We start from the raw sequence: 18253 nt of genomic DNA, 5'->3' as shown, positions 1-18253 counted from the left end.
AACCTCCAGGGAGAGAGTGTACACCCCCCCCCCCTCCCCTCACTTTATAATGTCTGGGGTCACTATATGCCTGATTGCGGTCAGACAATGGCCCAGTGGCAGAGCAGCGCATGGTATAGATTAATAATGACTCTGATTTGTATATATATAGCCCTGCATGTTAGATGTATACTGCTCCACATGCTGTGTATATATATATATATATATATATATATATATATATATATATATATATATACACACATATATATATATATATACATATATATATATATATATACACATATATTTGTATATGTGTATATATATTTTTGTGTGCAGAGCCATGTTCGGTTATTAATCTTCTCCTCCTCCGTTACAGATTTATTTCTATGCCTCCGATGTGTTTGAAGCTGCCGGCTTCCACCTCACACAAATTCCATATATAACGGTGGGGGTGGGCGTCTGTGAGACCCTCGCTGCGATTCTGTGTGTAAGTCTCTGTCCAGGAAAAGGCCGAATTCTGTCACTGTCACTTCTGTCTCTTCAATGGTGTTCCAGCTCTCTCCCCATTTCCTGCTGCAAAGAGCACAACAACTGAACCTGGTTTATCTAGGAAAAGCAACGTCCTGCAAAGCCACGGGACTGTCTTCTATGATAGTATTGCCCCAAACAATGTATGTATGAAATGTTTTACCAGGAAGTAATACACTGAGAGTTACCTCCCGTTTTCAGGTATGTCCTGGCCACAGCGTTATGATAACAATACATGATCAATATACTGTAAATAGAAATATAGGAAAAATTTAGCAGAGACTCTCACATCCACCACCAGTTTAAGTTCTTTCAAATCTAAGGCTGTCTCACATTTTAACCTGGTCTGTAACTGTTTCATACGCTCATAATATATATTTTCTTTAACTGTGCACGCAATGTCTTGTATATAATGCTCATTTATGTAACTGTACTTGTAACCATGTATTATTTGTTTTACTCTGTGCCCAGGACATACTTGAAAACGAGAGGTAACTCTCAATGTATTACTTCCTGGTAAAATATTTTATAAATCTACTATATATTTCTGAAAGCACTGTATGTCTGCGTCCCTAGCGGCAATCTCATTGGTCCCTTGGCCCGCCCGCCCCCGCACACCTCTCATTGGCCTGAGGCGGAGTGACGGGCCAAAGGACACACAGGGACACACACACACACACGTAGGGGGGGTGTTACCTACATTAGCGGGGCTCACAGTGTTAGCAGCACCCGCGCGCACCTCCTTTCCCCGTGTCTCCCGCGCTTTCACCCCGCCCCCCTCCCCCGGCGCCACTACAGTCAGCGGGACACACACACACTATTATTACCCCTTCAGCGCCCCCCCCCCACCCAGTGTCAGCGGCCGTGCGAGACCCCCCTTCTATATCTCCCACCTCTCCCCCCCCACACATATACATGCCCCCCCTCCCCTTTTTTACTCACCATAACTTAACTCAGTATTATGGTTTAGCCTATCCCATAGCCTTTCTTGCATTCCCAGTAAAATCAACCCCACACTGATGAGACCCATCAAGGTCGAAACGGCTGTCTGTGGGTGTTTTTCTGGGTATGCACCTTAACCCTGGCTGTGCTCAAAGCTGTGACCATGTAGCAAGCTTAAGCTTATAGGGAACCATGTTAAAAATGGTTATTGAGGCAAAAAGTGACACTGTGTGCTCATTTGCATGTCATTTCCCAGAATCCCTTGCTGCAGTGGAAGTGCTGTATGCTGGGTGATAATGGGGAAAGGCGGGGTTGCAGACCTGCCTAAGACATGCAGATGAGCATACAGTTATATTTGCATATATATATATATATATATATATATATATATATATATATACATACATACATACATACATACATACATACATACCCATGAACAAACACAGTCCAGGTAAAACGTAATTAATGAGGATTTATTTGCAGGATCGACGTTACTATCCCAAATTGGACCTTTTTCAAGATCCTGTAAAAGGTCCCGTTGGGAATCGTAATAATGCTGATCCTTCAAATAAATCCTCATTAATTACATTTTACTTGATGTCAACTGTTCATGTAACTACCACTTTATTTAACCGCTGCACCTTATTTCAACAATGGTTAAGGTGTGAGATGCTCTGCAGAGTGTGTGCGTGTGTATCTGTGTGTGTGTACACATACACACAATTCCCCTCCTTGTCCGCAGAGCCTGATCGTCGATCACTTCGGGAGACGGCTCCTGCTGCTGGCAGGATACGGGTTCATGGTTCTGGTGCTGGGCCTCCTCACTGTCACCGTCTCCCTGCAGGTAACGGTCACTCCGTGTACTAAACGCCGGTCACTTTGCAGACGATCTTTGCAGCTCCTTGTCGGGCCAGGTCCGTGTCACCGCGAGCAGAGACGCGGGAGCTGACGCTTCCTTCCGGGAGACTCTCCAGTCGGAGCGGGGAGCTGTCGCTTTGCATCATTACCCAGAACAACCTGAGGCTCTAATGCAGAAGCCTAAATCCGGCATTTTCACCGCCGTTTCTTTTATCACCTGCAAGTGTGAAAGACGGAGACAAAGTACAGAGTTTTATGAGGGGGAGACTGATTTGACCTAGCTTGACCCTTACCTCCTGTCCTGGAACAAGTGCTGGAGAAGGAGGAGGGGAGGGAGACTTTATTTCTTTTTTTTAATTTGCAAGGAGAAACAGGGCAGGAAGGAAAAGGGGTTACATAGTGCGGGGGAGCCGGCGCAATCCCACCGTGAGATGCACCAGGATAGACATGGACAGAGAACCCCAATAACCCCCCCCCGAGATGTCCATCCCCAGCCGTACGTCTGGCCAGGTCTCGCTCACATTACCCTCCCTCCCCAGGACAGGTACACCTGGATGCCTCACTGCAGCGTCCTGCTCATCTTCCTGTTTTCTCTATCTTTTGGGACTGGACCAGGTGAGCGATCGGTGACCTGCCGGATGTGAGCGTGCTTCTCTGCCAGCTTCACCTTCCGTGCTAGAGGGACCAGTGACACATCCCCGTATGGACTAGTACACTGTCCCCTCTCCCTGCGCAGGGTGTCACATTGTCCCCTCTCCCAGGGCAGGGTGTCACATTGTCACCTCTCCCGGCACAGGGTGTCACATTGTCCCCTCTCCCAGGGCAGGGTGTCACATTGTCACCTCTCCCTGCGCAGGGCGTCACATTGTCACCTCCCTGCGCAGCGTGTCACAGTGTCCCCTCTCTCTGCACAGGGTGTCACAGTGTCCCCTCTCCCTGCACAGTGTGTCACAGTGTCCCCTCTCCCTGCACAGGGTGTCACATTGTCCCCTCTCCCTGCGCAGGGTGTCACATTGTCCCCTCTCCCTGCACAGGGTGTCACAGTGTCCCCTCTCCCAGGGCAGGGTGTCACAGTGTCCCCTCTCCCTGCACAGGGTGTCACAGTGTCCCCTCTCCCTGCACAGTGTGTCACAGTGTCCCCTCTCCCTGCGCAGGGTGTCACATTGTCACCTCCCTGCGCAGCGTGTCACAGTTTCCCCTCTCCCTGCACAGGGTGTCACAGTGTCCCCTCTCCCTGCACAGTGTGTCACAGTGTCCCCTCTCCCTGCACAGGGTGTCACAGTGTCCCCTCTCCCTGCGCAGGGTGTCACATTGTCCCCTCTCCCTGCACAGGGTGTCACATTGTGTTAGATCAGACCAAGCGTCTGCAGAGTATCTGTCTCCGTCCAAATTGTTTCCTATGTAGGTAGTGCATGCACGAGAAGAATCACACTGACACTAAGTTCAGAATGATAATGCTTCCTTTATTGTTACAGCCCGCGTTTTCTTATATAGGGGCTCAGGGGAGAGATTGTATGCAAAAAGTGGCTATCTTATCTAAGGGTTGTGTGCAAATACATGTCAGTGTCTCATTGGTTCTTGTTAGGTCATGTCCTTGTATGGTCTTGTTATTGTTTAGTGGACACATCAGCTTTGGGTGTAGTTCCGGGTTGGGCGCCATCTTCCATACTCGATGGGAGGAGGAGCTGCGGTAGCCATTTTGAGTAAGGATCATAGGCATAGCGACGTACACATTACAGATGAAGAAATAGGCATTTTATCCAATCCATCACAGCCCCCCCTTGAAATAACTATTTCTGAGTCTGTCCCTATAGGTATACTAACTCATCTGTCCAGATGTGCCTGGGAACTCTTTTGTGCTGTACGTTAGACGAGTCATGGCTTGTCCATGACCCCCCTTGCCACAGACTTTGCACATAAGGAAGTCAGATGCTGTCCCTATGGGTTTATACTATTGTACTTAACTGGGAGGGACTGTAACGGAGTATATGGACCATCTTCCAAGGATGGAGTATTATTGTCTGACTGCAGAAGAAAGGTAGGAGTGCTATTGTCAACAGCTTTGGTCATGAGCTTTTTAAAACATGGGAGAACACAGCAGACAATAATCCCAAGCAAGACAAAAATAATAACTATTGCGATGCCTATTTGGGCAAGAATCTTTTGCCACCCCGTTAGCCAACCAAAATACTGGTCCCATGGGTCAGTAATCCCGGAATTCCTCTTGAGTTCAACTGACAGTTCTTCTAATTTCTTAATGGCTAATGTGACTTTACCATTGGGGCCGGTGTTATCGGGACTGTAGGTGCAACAGGTTCCCGTACCCTCAATCATCTTGCAAACACCTCCCTTCTCGGCTAGAATCATATCTAAAGCCATTCTATTCTGGAAGGTCATATAAGATGTTGGAGCTCATTGGTCCGCAATACCTTGTAATGCATCTCTGGTGTAATTGACAAACCGTTGTTGGTTGTAATACACATAATTAATCCAATCAACGTTTTTATTGATGGTAACTATGGGAATCAGAGATTCAAATCCCGCTTTAACCTGGTCCCTGGCTTTAAATCTACCTTTATGGCCGTGGTTAGCATAACAGGTGTAGTTCCCCTGGTATATTGTAATACCTTCCCCAGGCCTCTGTGATTATAGCGTATTCTTTTTTCCAAACTTCACAGGAGGTGTGGTCCGTGGAGGTGTTGGTGAATAAACTGAGGAAACAGTCTTCATTGTCCTCTGGGATATATTGAGGGGCACTGTGCCCAAATGGGGTCTAGCACTATCACAGACATAACAATTGGATCTATTATGACTGTTTGCACTATATCGCATCCATTCAAGCCACAAATTGGTGTCAGAGAATCCAGTTTCCGTGGCCATAGTATCCTCAAATGTGGGGTTAGCTATTGCCACCATGTTTTCCAATGTATGGAAATGTGGTTTAAGGGGGGTTTTCTCTGGCTCTGGGGTTTTTGGGTTTGACATCTGCCAATCTTTGGAATTATACAAGTCCTGTATTTTGAACTTCCCGTAAGCCCCCCTTGTACCTCCTTTTATCCAGGTCCCTAGAACATATACACCAGCGTCCCCGGGGCTAGGGTTTTCTAAAGTTAGTGTGAGTTTCATTATTTTACCCGTCTTACCACTGACTAGACATGTACCGGTTTTTAGCAAGGCCATCCGACTAATTAGAGACTTGCCATTCTTGTCTTTCCTTGCTAGGCCATTTTGTGGTCGGTATCCCCAATCTGTTCCCGTGTTCCATCCTACTGCTTCCCAGTAATCACATTCCTGTCCCCAGTAGGAATCCGTTACACATACATAAGTGGACGTGCCGTATATAGTACATTGCCAAGGAGTTGAGGGGCAGCTGACTATATTACAATAATGAAAGGAGAAGGTAGCTACATGAGTATTGGATGAATTATACCAAAACGTGACTGCCCCTTCATGTTGGGTGATAGCAACCTCTTGTGCCCCTCCCAAACCCAACAAGCAAAGGGCATATAGAATCATATAGAATCATTTTCCTTCTGAGGTGTCCTCTTTGGGAGCTGGAACCTTCTTGCAATGAGAGGCGTGTATCCAGGTGTTCTTGCCAGCTATTTTGACTGATGTGGCTGTGGTCAACAGAACTTGGAAAGGACCATCATATCTGGGCTCTAGGGAGTGTTCCCTTACAAATTTCTTCACGAGTACCCAGTCTCCGGGCACGAGTCTATGAGTCCCGGTATCTAGATCTGGATCTGGAATAGAAGAAAACACTCGGCCATGTATATTGGTTAGTTCTTGCGCTAGGGCAGTTACATATCTGGTCAAAACATCAGACTGCATTTGTAACTGCTGTGGGTAGTAACAACCAAGTTTGGGGGCAGTACCAAACAGTATCTCAAATGGGGATAGAGCATGTTCCCCTCGTGGGGTGTATCGAACACTGAACAAAGCAATGGGTAGACTATCTGGCCAGGGCATATTTGTTTCCTGGGCCATTTTTAACATTCTAGTTTTCAGTGTGCCATTCATTCTTTCTACCTTTCCGCTACTCTGGGGATGGTATGGGGTGTGGAAAGCAAGGGTGGTCCCTAGCGCGGACCAAATTTCTTTAGCTAACGTAGCAGTGAAAGCGGGGCCTTGGTCGCTTTCTATTACTTCAGGTACCCCATATCTACAAACCACCTCTGTCAGGAGTTTTTTTGCTGTTGTTTTTGCAGTGAGATTGGTGACAGGATAGGCTTCTGGCCATCCTGAAAACATCTACAATTACTAAAGCATATTCAAAACGGCCCAACTATGGCATCTGAATATGGTCAATCTTTATACGCTGGAAAGGGTATAAGGGCCTTGCAAGGTGTTTCTGCGGTGGTTTTTCCACACGTCCTGGGTTACACTTTGCACAAATTGTACATGATTTGCAGAAATTACTAGTCATTGGGGTAATTCCACATAGTATTTGTCGATCAGTGCATTCATAACAGTCTTCGAGAGATGTGCTGCTCCATGTGCCCATTGTACCACAGCAGGATACAGTGCCCGTGGCAGACAAAGTTTCTTTTTGTACTCGTAAATTCCTTCTTGGGGTGATGCACCTCTTTTCTTCCAGCTTTCCTTTTCTTCCTTTGTTGCAGATTCTTGCAACTTCTTCAGATATTCTCGATTCACTGGGAGGTTCTGCATTAACGGAACCATCCTTGTCGTGTCCACTCGATCTCCCACTTCTCGTATCCCGCTGGCAGCTTGTTTTGCCGCGGCATCCGCCAGATGGTTTCCTCTGGCTTCTTCTGTGTTCAGTTTCCCATGGGCTTTTACCTTTAGGATGGCCACATGGCTTGGAGGGAGTAGGGTGTCCATCAGAGCTTATATGGCTGAGCTGTGTTTCACTGGTGTTCCTGCTGCTGTCAGAAATCCCCTGGTTTGCCAAATGACGCCAAAATTGTGTGCTACACCAAAGGCATATCTAGAGTCAGTGTAGATATTCGCCGTGTGTCCTTCTGCCAGTTTACACGCTGCAGTGAGAGCTTGTAGTTCGGCCTCTTGTGCAGATGCTGTTGATGGTAGTGTGCTTGCCAGTAGGACCACAGAGTCTGTGGTGACAGCATAACCCGTATGGTAGGTGCCTTGTTGATCAGCATATCGAGAACCATCCACAAACAGGATTAGATCTGGGTTCTGTATCGGCGTTTCACTCACCGTGGGCAGATGAGCTGTTTCTAGCTTCATGAGTTCGAAGCAATCATGGGGTGGGTCGGCTCCAGCTGTGCTTTGTTCTTGTTCATGTCCCTGCACATCTCCCCCCTCGCGAAGTGGAAGAAGAGTGGAGGGGTTAAGCACTTGGCACAGGAGAAGTGTGACATTATCTGGAATGAGAAGCGAGCATTGTAACCTGAGGTGTCTGGCAGTGGACAGATGTTTTGGCTGTGTCTGATTGAGAATAGCAGCAATGTCATGTGGTGCCAGGAGAATGAGGTCATGCCCTAGAACGATATCCGAAGTTTTATCCAGCAGTGCTTGAGCAGCAAAGACAGCACGAAGACAGGACGGTCCACCACGAGCCACAGCGTCGAGACGGCTGGAGTAATAACCAATAGGTCGACATCAGCCAGCGTGTGGCTGTGTTAACACTCCAGTTGCATGTCCAATTCGTTCTGATACGAAAAGCTTGAAGGGTAAATCATAGTCTGGGAGGCCCAAGGCAGGGGCCTAGGATATTACCTGTTTGAGAACAGTGAAATTCTTGGAAGCCTCTGGGGTCATCTGGAAGGGATTTGTTGTTAAGACATCGTACAATGGTTGCATCAACAGCGAGGCTTCTGGAACACAGGAGCGACAGTACGAAATAAGCTAGCAGCACATATAGCCATGTGCTCTGGTCTAGGGCAGGCAGCTACTGCCAGTAACAACATCATCTTATACCTTGCTGCTTCTCAGGGGTCAGCTTACATCCTGATTACCTAGCTTCCACCTGAGTTAACCCTTATGAGTGCTGGATGAAGCACTCAGACATATGTCTCCCAGGCATAACTGATAGGGGTTGACTTCACACTGTCACATACCTCCCCTGTTTGTGTGTGTCTAGTGTCCCACACGGCTGAAGCCCGACCCTCCACTCCTTCTCTTGACAAAAAATCAGCATTTCCATGGTCCTTTCCAGGTCTATGCTGAATATCAAAAGAGAAGGGTTGGAGGGCCATGTACCACCTGATCAACCTTGAGTTTGTGTCCTTCATGGTGTTTAACCACTTCAAGGGCGCATTGTCAGTGACCAGGGTGAAGTGTACTCCGGTGACATAATGTCTCAAGGCCTCAATTGCCCATTTTACAGCGAAGCACTCCTTCTCAATGACGGAATACCTCACTTCTCTTGGGAACAGCTTCCGGCTGATGAACAGTATGGGGTGTTCAACCCCATCAAATTGCTGGGATAGCACTGCTCCCAGTCCTACCTCTGAGGCATCCGTCTGGATGATGAAGGGCTCTTTAAAATCTGGGCTCCGAAGAGCGGGGCCCTCTGACAGGCACTTTTTTAGCATGTCAAAGGCGTCTTGGCACTCCCAACTCGGGGCACTCTTTTTTGTCAGATCTGTTAGGGGTGCAGAAATTTCTGAAAAATTGGGGATAAACCGCCTGTAATACCCTGCTAACCCCAAAAGGGAGCGGACCTGTGTCTTTGTCTGTGGTGTGGGGATTTCCGTTATGGCGGCCACCTTGCTAGCTAGTGGCCTTACTATCCCTCCCCCAACGGCATAGCCCAAGTATTTTGTAGTGGATTTACCCAGGGCACATTTTTTGGGATTTGCAGTGACCCCTGCTTCTCTTAAGGACGTTAGGACTGCCCTTAACCTTTTTATATGAGGCTGCCAGTGTCTGCTATAGATGACAATGTCATCCAAGTAGGCCACAGCATATGCCCTATGGGGACGTAGTACCTTGTCCATTAATCTTTGGAACGTGGCTGGAGCCCCATGTAACCCAAATGGCATAGTGACGAATTGGTATAAACCGAGAGGGGTGGCGAAGGCAGTTTTGCATTTGGATTCTTCCGCTAGAGGTATCTGCCAATATCCTTTCGTGAGATCTAGGGTGGAGATATACTCTGCTTTACCAAGCGAGTCAAGCAATTCATCCACCCTAGGCATTGGATATGCATCAAATCTGGATACAGCATTTACCTTTCGCAGATCCACGCAAAACCTCACCTTCCCATCTGGTTTAGGGACCAACACTATAGGGCTACACCATTCGCTGTGGGACTCCTCGACAACGCCCAATTCCAACATGTCTATTATCTCCCTCTGTACCAGGTCTTTTCGGCCCTCTGGCAATCTATAGGGACGGGACCGTACTTTTACGCCAGGTTCTGTCTCAATCCTATGGGACACTAAATCAGTCTGCCCTGGCAGTTCAGAAAAAACATCTGGGAACTGGTCACATACATCAAGTAGGTCTGACCTTTGTTCCGTTGTTAACTGCCCTCCCATGGGAACCTGATGGTCATTGTACGTACTACCCTTTGGAAGCTGTGGACCCAAATCCGTCTCTCCTTCCCTAGGGTGGATGAACAGCGATCTCATCGTTTTCCAGGGTTTCAGGAGGTTTACGTGGTAGATTTGTTTACCCTTCCTGGACCCTGGTTGAGAGATCTCATAGTTCACCTCCCCGGTGCGGCGGAGAACTTGGAAAGGACCCTGCCACTTCGCAAGGAGTTTACTCTCTAATGTCGGTAGTAGTAGCATCACTTGGTCCCCAGGTTGGAAGACCCTCAAGCGAGCATTTTGGTTGTACTGCCTTTCTTGATGTTCTTGAGCAGATTGGAGGTTTTCCTGAGCAAACCGACCTATCATGTCTAGGCGGTTTCTAAGGTCCATGACATACTGAAGGGTATTCTTGGAGGGGGAGGACTCCTCCTCCCAGGATTCCTTCAGTAGGTCGAGAATACCCCGAGGTTGGCGTCCATATAGGAGCTCAAACGGGGAGAAGCCTGTGGATGATTGGGGAACTTCTCGTACCGCAAACAACAGGAAAGGGAGAAGTTCATCCCAAGCTCGCTTTTCAGTGTCCACAAACTTTCTAAGCATGGTTTTTAAAGTACGGTTAAACCTCTCTACCAATCCATCAGTCTGAGGATGGTAGACTGAGGTCCTGACGGATTTTACCTCCAATAACTTCAGGACATCCTGCATTAACTTTGCCATGAAATTTGTTCCCTGGTCAGTTAACATTACTTGGGGCAGTCCTACCCTAGAGAACAGTTCTAACAGCCTGTTAGCAACCTGTTTAGCAGTGGCTGATCTCAGAGGGAAGGCCTCAGGATATCTGGTGGCATAATCTACAACGAGTATAAATTTATGTCCCTTCGCAGAGGGTTCTAAAGGTCCGACCAGATCTACCCCAATTTTCTCGAATGGGACGGCTACCAAGGGCAGAGGGACCAAGGGAGCCGGCTTCTGTCCTTTTTGGCTAGTTAACTGGCATTCAGGACATGTCTCACATAGTTTCATGATGTCACCATGTATGCCTGGCCAGTAAAACCGGGACGAGATGCGGTCCGTGGTCTTATCTCTGCCCAAATGACCACCCCATGGGAGAGTATGGGCTAGGGTAAACACTGTTTTAATCAACCCTTTAGGGACTAGCATCTGTCGAATGACCTCCCCTGATTGTGTAACCTTATTCACACGATATAGAATGTCTTTTAACAGTTCAAAATGTGGAAACACTCTTACACCTTGTTCATCCATTATCTTGTTGTTGACCTGTACCACCTTCTCATATTGTCTAGCCAGAGCTGGGTCTTCCCTCTGCCTCTGACGGAAGTCAGGAAGATCCAGGTCTGGCAAAATTCCCGTATCTATCTGTTCCCCACCCTGGTCATCTCCGGCCATGACCTGCAGTCTTTTGGGCTGACTAATGTTACCAAGAGTCCCAGCCTTTCTTAACCAGTCCTCTTTTTCCGCACGTCTCTGTTTACGTGTCTTTGGGACGTGGTGTCTACGGGGAAAAATCTCTGGGGGAAAAGGAAACAAGTCTCCGGGCTTCTCCGGAACCAGAGAAGTAGGCTCCGTAGGAGTAGGGGCCAACAATGTTTCGAAGTAGGGCCAGTCTCGGCCAAGTAGAACAGGAGCAGGTATTCAGAGAGCAACTCCCACTGGTAGGCTAGCCTCTTGATCCTTGATACGCAGTAGAACGTTCGCGGTCGGGTATCTCTTTGTATCCCCATGGATACATTCGATATTCCAAGGAGAGTCATAGGATAGTCTGTTGCTTGGAATTAGGCCCTCTAGGATCAGGGTTTTTCCAGATCCCGAGTCCAGCATGGCTTTTACTATTTTCCCCTCCAAAGATGCTGGGACTAACCATGGATTGTGGTCCCCTCGGAGAGAAGCTGTGGCAGGGGTTTTGCCATATGAACAGTCCATCTCATCATCTCCTGAGTCCGCAAACTCGGTCGTCAGTGGAAGCTCTCGACGGGGCTCGGTGTTTGGACCTCTCCGCTGTTGGATGGGATCCTCCTTTCTGGTTGGTGGAGGTATCCTCTCCACCGGCTGGGTGACGGAAGTCCAGGTTCTCGGGAAATACTGTGGGTGGCGGGCTCCCTTGAGTGATCCAATGGCCACGGACCCGGGACGGGCGTCTCTGTGGGAGTTTGTACCAGGAACCCTCCGAGAGGGGAAAGGGTCTTCCGATCAGGTAAACTGGACCTCCCGAGCTGGCGGGTTGTAGACCCCTCGATTGTCTGCTCGCCTGCCTCTGGCATCACCGGAAGCAACTGGTGTTTGCACGGACCGTTCCCAGCTATCCTGTTGGGTGTCGTCGCCAAGGAAGTTTTCCACCAAGCGGACCGCTGAATCCAGGGAAAATGCAGCGTGTCTTTTTACCCAGGAGCGGGAGGAGGGGGGCAGTATCTGTATGAACTGCTCGAGCACAAACTGTTCAAAGATCTCTGCCTTGGTATGCTTCTCCGGTTGTATCCACCTGGTACATAAGTCTACTTAGCGGTGGGCTACGACCCGGGGTCTGTCTCTGTTTGTATATTTGACTGTCCGGAACCGCTGATGGTAGGTCTCTGGAGTAAGGCCTAGGCGATCCAGAATAGCAGCCTTTAGTTGCTGATAGTCCATGGCCTCGTCTGCTGGAAGAGCTTGATAGGCTGCCTGAGCTTCTCCTATGAGGAGTGGAGCCAGAGTCGTTACCCAGCGTTCAACTGTCCAGCCGTGGCTACCCATTCAAAAGTGAGGACAAAATGCCTCTGGGTCGTCAGTTGGCTTCATTTTAGGCAGCATCATCGGTGGGTTATTTGGAATCCCTGGTCTGACTGGGGCTGGGCCTTCGGCCAGCAGTTGGAGTAGCTTTTCCTCTCGCCGGGCCTGTTGCTCATCTTGCTGAGCTTGATGTTCAGCTTGCTTCTCTGCTAGCTGGAGCTGTTGCTCAAGAAACTGAGAAAAAATTGTCTCCATTTTCTTTCTTTCTGTATGGCCCTTCAGATACAGGGGCCGTCCGACATCCCACTTCTGACACCACCTGTGGCAGGACGGCCTGTAGCCGAGGTCAGGGAACAGTCCACGCGTATAGTTTCAGGATAATGAAAACGTTCAGTGGCTTTATTTCTCCACAGCATACATAACATGCAGGTACACTGTCCCTTTAAACAAAACAAATCCTACTCCACATTGGGAGGACTGACTAACACACCAGGCCTATCTAGCAGGCTGGCTGGCTAAACCATAACCAAACCGTGAGTGTCTTTTAAGCAGTCAGGAAAAACAAATGAACAAGTCTCTTACTTTGGTTGCAGTAGTTAGCTTGATGTATCCGTCTGGCTAGCAGCACATATAGCCATGTGCTCTGGTCTAGGGCAGGCAGCTACTGCCAGTAACAACATCATTTTATACCTTGCTGCTTCTCAGGGGTCAGCTTACATCCTGATTACCTAGCTTCCACCTGAGTTAACCCTTATGAGTGCTGGATGAAGCACTCAGACATATGTCTCCCAGGCATAACTGATAGGGGTTGACTTCACCCTGTCACAGTCCCCTCTCCTGCACAGGGTGTCACATTGTCCCCTCTCCCTGCACAGTGTGTCACAGTGTCCCCTCTCCCTGCACAGGGTGTCACATTGTCCCCTCTCCCTGCACAGGGTGTCACATTGTCCCCTCTCCCTGCACAGGGTGTCACATTGTCCCCTCTCCCTGCACAGGGTGTCACATTGTCCCCTCTCCCTGCACAGGGTGTCATATTGTCCCCTCTCCCTGCACAGGGTGTCACATTGTCCCCTCTCCCTGCACAGGGTGTCACATTGTCCCCTCTCCCTGCAAAGGGTGTCACATTGTCCCCTCTCCCTGCGCTTGGTGTCACATTGTCCCCTCTCCCAGGGCAGGGTGTCACATTTTCCCCTCTCCCTGCGCAGGGTGTCACATTGTCCCCTCTCCCTGTAGATGCTGTCACATTGTCCCCTCTCCCTGCGCAGGGTGTCACATTGTCCCCTCTCCCTGCGCAGGGTGTCACATTGTCCCCTCTCCCTGCGCAGGGTGTCACATTGTCCCCTCTCCCTGTGCAGGGTGTCACATTGTCCCCTCTCCCTGCGCAGGGTGTCACATTGTCCCCTGTCCCTGTAGGTGCTGTGGGCAAAGGAATGGAAGCAGGCACACGGTCTTACTAAAGGTGCAGTTTATTGTGCCACCAAAGGTCCAACGTTTCGGCAAATAGATTGCCTTTATCAAGGAGAGGGCCTGTAGGTGCTGTCACATTGTCCCCTCTCCCAGCGCAGGGTGTCACATTGTCCCCTCTCCCTGCACAGGGTGTCACATTGTCCCCTCTCCCTGCACAGGGTGTCACATTGTCCCCTCTCTCTGCACAGATTGTCACATTGTCCCCTCTCCCTGCAAAGGGTGTCACATTGTCCCCTCTCCCTGCGCTTGGTGTCACATTGTCCCCTCTCCCAGGGCAGGGTGTCACATTGTCCCCTCTCCCTGCGCAGGGTGTCACATTGTCCCCTCTCCCTGTAGATGCTGTCACATTGTCCCATCTCCCTGCGCAGGGTGTCACATTGTCCCCTCTCCCTGCGCAGGGTGTCACATTGTCCCCTCTCCCTGCGCAGGGTGTCACATTGTCCCCTCTCCCTGCGCAGGGTGTCACATTGTCCCCTCTCCCTGCGCAGGGTGTCACATTGTCCCCTCTCCCTGCGCAGGGTGTCACATTGTCCCCTGTCCCTGTAGGTGCTTTCACATTGTCCCCTCTCCCTGCGCAGGGTGTTACATTGTCCCCTCTTCCTGCACAGGGTGTCACATTGTCCCTTCTCCCTGCGCAGGGTGTCGCATTGTCCCCTGTCCCTGTAGGTGCTGTCACATTGTCCCCTCTCCCTGCGCAGGGTGTCACATTGTCCCCTGTCCCTGTAGGTGCTGTCACATTGTCCCCTCTCCCTGCGCAGGGTGTCACATTGTCCCCTCTCCCTGCGCAGGGTGTCACATTGTCCCCTGTCTCTGTAGGTGCTGTCACATTGTCCCCTCTCCCTGCGCAGGGTGTCACATTGTCCCCTCTCCCTGCGCAGGGTGTCACATTGTCCCCTGTCCCTGTAGGTGCTGTCACCATAACTATCAGCCTGGAAATGTTTTCTCCGGAGACCCGAGCTGCAGCGTTCATCGTTGTGGGATTAATTAACTGGATCGGGCTGTTTATCATTGGCATGATCTTCCCCTACGTGGAGGTGAGAGATCGGGAGAGAGGTGTGTGTGTCGTGCGCGAGGATGCTATGCGTTTGGTGTGTTAAAGGTGTGTGTGTTGTGCATGAGGATTCTTTGTGTTCGGTGTGTTAGAGGTGTGTGTGTCGTGCGCGATGAAGTTGTGCGTTAGGTGTGTTAGAGGTTTATGTGGTGGGTGAGGATACTGTGCATTAGGTGTGTTAGTCGTGAGTGTGGTGGGTGAGGATGCTGTGCATTAGGTGTGTTTGAGGATGTTGTGTGTTGTGCGTGAGGATTGTGTGTTGTGCGTGAGGATGTTGTGTGTTGTGTGTGAGGATGCTGTGTGTTGTGCTTGAGGATTGTGTGTGAGGATGTTGTGTGTTGTGCGTGAGGATGCTGTGTGTTGTGCGTGAGGATGTTGTGTGTTGTGCGTGAGGATGCTGTGTGTTGTGCGTGAGGATGCTGTGTGTTGTGCGTGAGGATGCTGTGTGTTAGAGGTGAGTGTGGTGGGTGAGGATGATGTGCGTTAGGTGTGTGGTAGATGAGGATGCTGTGCGTTAGGTGTGTCTGGTGGATGAGGGTGCTGTATTTTAGGTGTGTCTGGTGGATGAGGGTGCTGTATGTTAGGTGTGTCTGGTGGATGAGGGTGCTGTGCGTTAGGTGTGTCTGGTGGATGAGGGTGCTGTATGTTAGGTGTGTCTGGTGGATGAGGGTGCTGTGCGTTAGGTGTGTCTGGTGGATGAGGGTGCTGTATGTTAGGTGTGTCTGGTGGATGAGGGTGCTCTGCGTTAGGTGTGTCTGGTGGATGAGGGTGCTGTATGTTAGGTGTGTCTGGTGGATGAGGGTGCTGTGCGTTAGGTGTGTCTGGTGGATGAGGGTGCTGTATGTTAGGTGTGTCTGGTGGATGAGGGTGCTGTATGTTAGGTGTGTGTGGTTGGTGTACTTATGGGTGCCTGCTGGGTGGGTGTGACTCTGCCAGGTGAGTGTGACTCTGCCGGGTGAGTGTGACTCTGCCGGGTGAGTGTGACTCTGCCGGGCGGGTGGGACTCTGCCGGGTGAGTGTGACTCTGCCGGGCGGGTGGGACTCTGCCGGGTGAGTGTGACTCTGCCGGGCGGGTGGGACTCTGCCGGGCGGGTGTGACTGCCGGGTGAGTGTGACTCTGCCGGGCGGGTGTGACTGCCGGGCAGGTGTGACTCTGCCGGGCGGGTGTGACTCTGCCGGGCGGGTGTGACTCTGCCGGGCGGGTGTGACTCTGCTGGGCGGGTGTGACTCTGCCGGGCGGGTGTGACTCTACCGGGCGGGTGTGGCTCTGCCGGGCGGGACTCTGCCGGGCGGGTGAGACTCTGCCGGGCGGGTGTGACTCTGCCGGGCGGGTGAGACTCTGCTGGGCGGGTGTGACTGCCGGGCGGGTCTGACTCTGCCGGGCGGGTCTGACTGCCGGGCGGGTGTGACTCTGCCCTGTGTCTCTCTAGGCCAGTCTGGGTCCCTTCTGCTTCCTCGTCTTCATCGGTTTCATCGCTTCGTCTGGGATATTTCTGTTCTTCTTCCTCCCGGAGACGAAGGGAAAATCCTGGCTGGAGATCAGTGAAGAATTCAACAAGTTCGACTTCAGGGGGAGACACGGCCTGGTGACCTCAGGGAGCCCACCACAGAGACACGTGGCCTCCACCAAGCTCTGATCTCTGGACAATGACACCCCCCTGCAGGTTCTCAACCTGATCCAGGTCCCATATACAGAGCTCCCAGTCCAGGTTTTTCGGTTGGGACATTTAAACTCGCCCGCTGCATACTGAAAGAGAAGACTCAGCCAGATCTCAGGGCTGCTATTTCCCTGTCTCATTGCAACACCTACTGTAGTTGGGTTTCTTTCAGTTATTTCATATCATGTTGTAATCCTCCCCACAGCGCCCCATGTGCAATCCGTGACCCCTGACCCGAGGTTCTGCGGACAGCAGAGCCTTTCTTACACTGCGACTGTCCGCAACCTGCCCAGTATCAAATCAGGAACGCCTTCACCTTCCAGCTATTCCCACAACCAAATCTCTAACTCCGTGTGCCAAATAAATCACATCACAGGGAGAAAGCTGCTCTGCCTTAATGAATCGCCTTTGGGGGTTTGCAGATATGTGATGGTATATGATATACACCTGTGTCTGTCTGATATACATATGCTTCTGATATACACCTGTCTGTCTGATATACACCTGTCTGTCTGATAAACACCTGTGTCTGTCTGATATACACATGACTCTGATATACACCTGTGTCGTCTGATATACACCTGCCTCTGATATACACCTGTCTGTCTGATATACTGTCCCTGTATCCTATATATACACTTTTATTTGATGTACACTTGTAATGTAAATTGAATGTTTCTTTCTAGCGTACGTTGTGTATGTGACAAGCTTTACAATGAGTAACTTCACGATATGGGGATGGTCCCATAAAGAATATCACCCTAAGTCACTGTTTTTTCAACCAGGTTTCCTAAGAATCCGGTGGAATCCACTAAAGGGTTTCGTTCCATTTTCAGGTCATTTGAAAATTGTACCAAATACAGAAGAATTTACAATGCATCTGATCTCAGACGCGCTATTAGAGAGTGTTGGGGTTCCTTACAATGCATCTGATCTCAGACACGCTATTAGAGAGGGTTGGGGGGTTCCTTACAATGTATCTGATCTCAGACGCGCTATAGGAGAGGGTTGGGGTTCCTTACAATGCATCTGATCTCAGACGTGCTATTAGAGAGGGTTGGGGTTCCTTACAATGCAACTGATCTCAGACGCACTTTTAGAGAGGCTTGGGTTTCCTTACAATGCATCTGATCTCAGACGCGCTATTAGAGAGGGTTGGGGTTCCTTACAATGCATCTGATCTCAGACGCGCTATTAGAGAGGGTTGGGGTTCCTTACAATGCATCTGATCTCAGACGTGCTATTAGAGAGGGTTGGGGTTCCTCACAATGCATCTGAAATCAGACGCGTTATTAGTGAGTGTTGGGGTTCCTTACAATGCATCTGATCTCAGACGCTCTATTAGAGAGGATTGGGGTTCCTTACAATGCATCTGATCTCAGACGCACTTTTAGAGAGGCTTGGGTTTCCTTACAATGCATCTGATCTCAGACGCGCTATTAGAGAGGGTTGGGGTTCCTTACAATGCATCTGATCTCCCACGCGCTATTAGAGAGGGTTGGTTTACAACTATAATTACAGGCATACCCCAGTTTAAGGACACTCACTTTAAGTACACACGCCTG

General features: G+C 49.9%; 1 protein-coding gene across 3 annotated transcripts in view; it reads left to right on the top strand.

The window, feature by feature from the left end:
- LOC142464863 (solute carrier family 2, facilitated glucose transporter member 9-like) overlaps positions 1–17781 on the top strand; it is a 32844-nt gene extending 15063 nt beyond the window's left edge. Inside the window, exons 7-11 of one of the 3 annotated variants that reach the window (XM_075568492.1) lie at positions 362–472; positions 2201–2302; positions 2856–2931; positions 14886–15013; positions 16461–17781. In XM_075568492.1, coding sequence (XP_075424607.1) covers positions 362–472; positions 2201–2302; positions 2856–2931; positions 14886–15013; positions 16461–16667 — 624 coding nt within the window. In that variant the 3' untranslated portion in view covers positions 16668–17781. The remainder of the gene's footprint in view (positions 1–361; positions 473–2200; positions 2303–2855; positions 2932–14885; positions 15014–16460) is intronic. The other 2 variants (XM_075568493.1, XM_075568491.1) reach the window with 2 other exon arrangements.
- Positions 17782–18253: the final 472 nt, after the last annotated feature.

The sequence above is a fragment of the Ascaphus truei genome, chromosome 13 (assembly GCF_040206685.1).
Source record: "Ascaphus truei isolate aAscTru1 chromosome 13, aAscTru1.hap1, whole genome shotgun sequence".
Taxonomy (NCBI): Eukaryota; Metazoa; Chordata; class Amphibia; order Anura; family Ascaphidae; genus Ascaphus; species Ascaphus truei.
The sequence above is the reverse complement of the archived record's forward strand: the minus strand, read 5'-3'. Positions and strand labels throughout refer to the sequence as shown.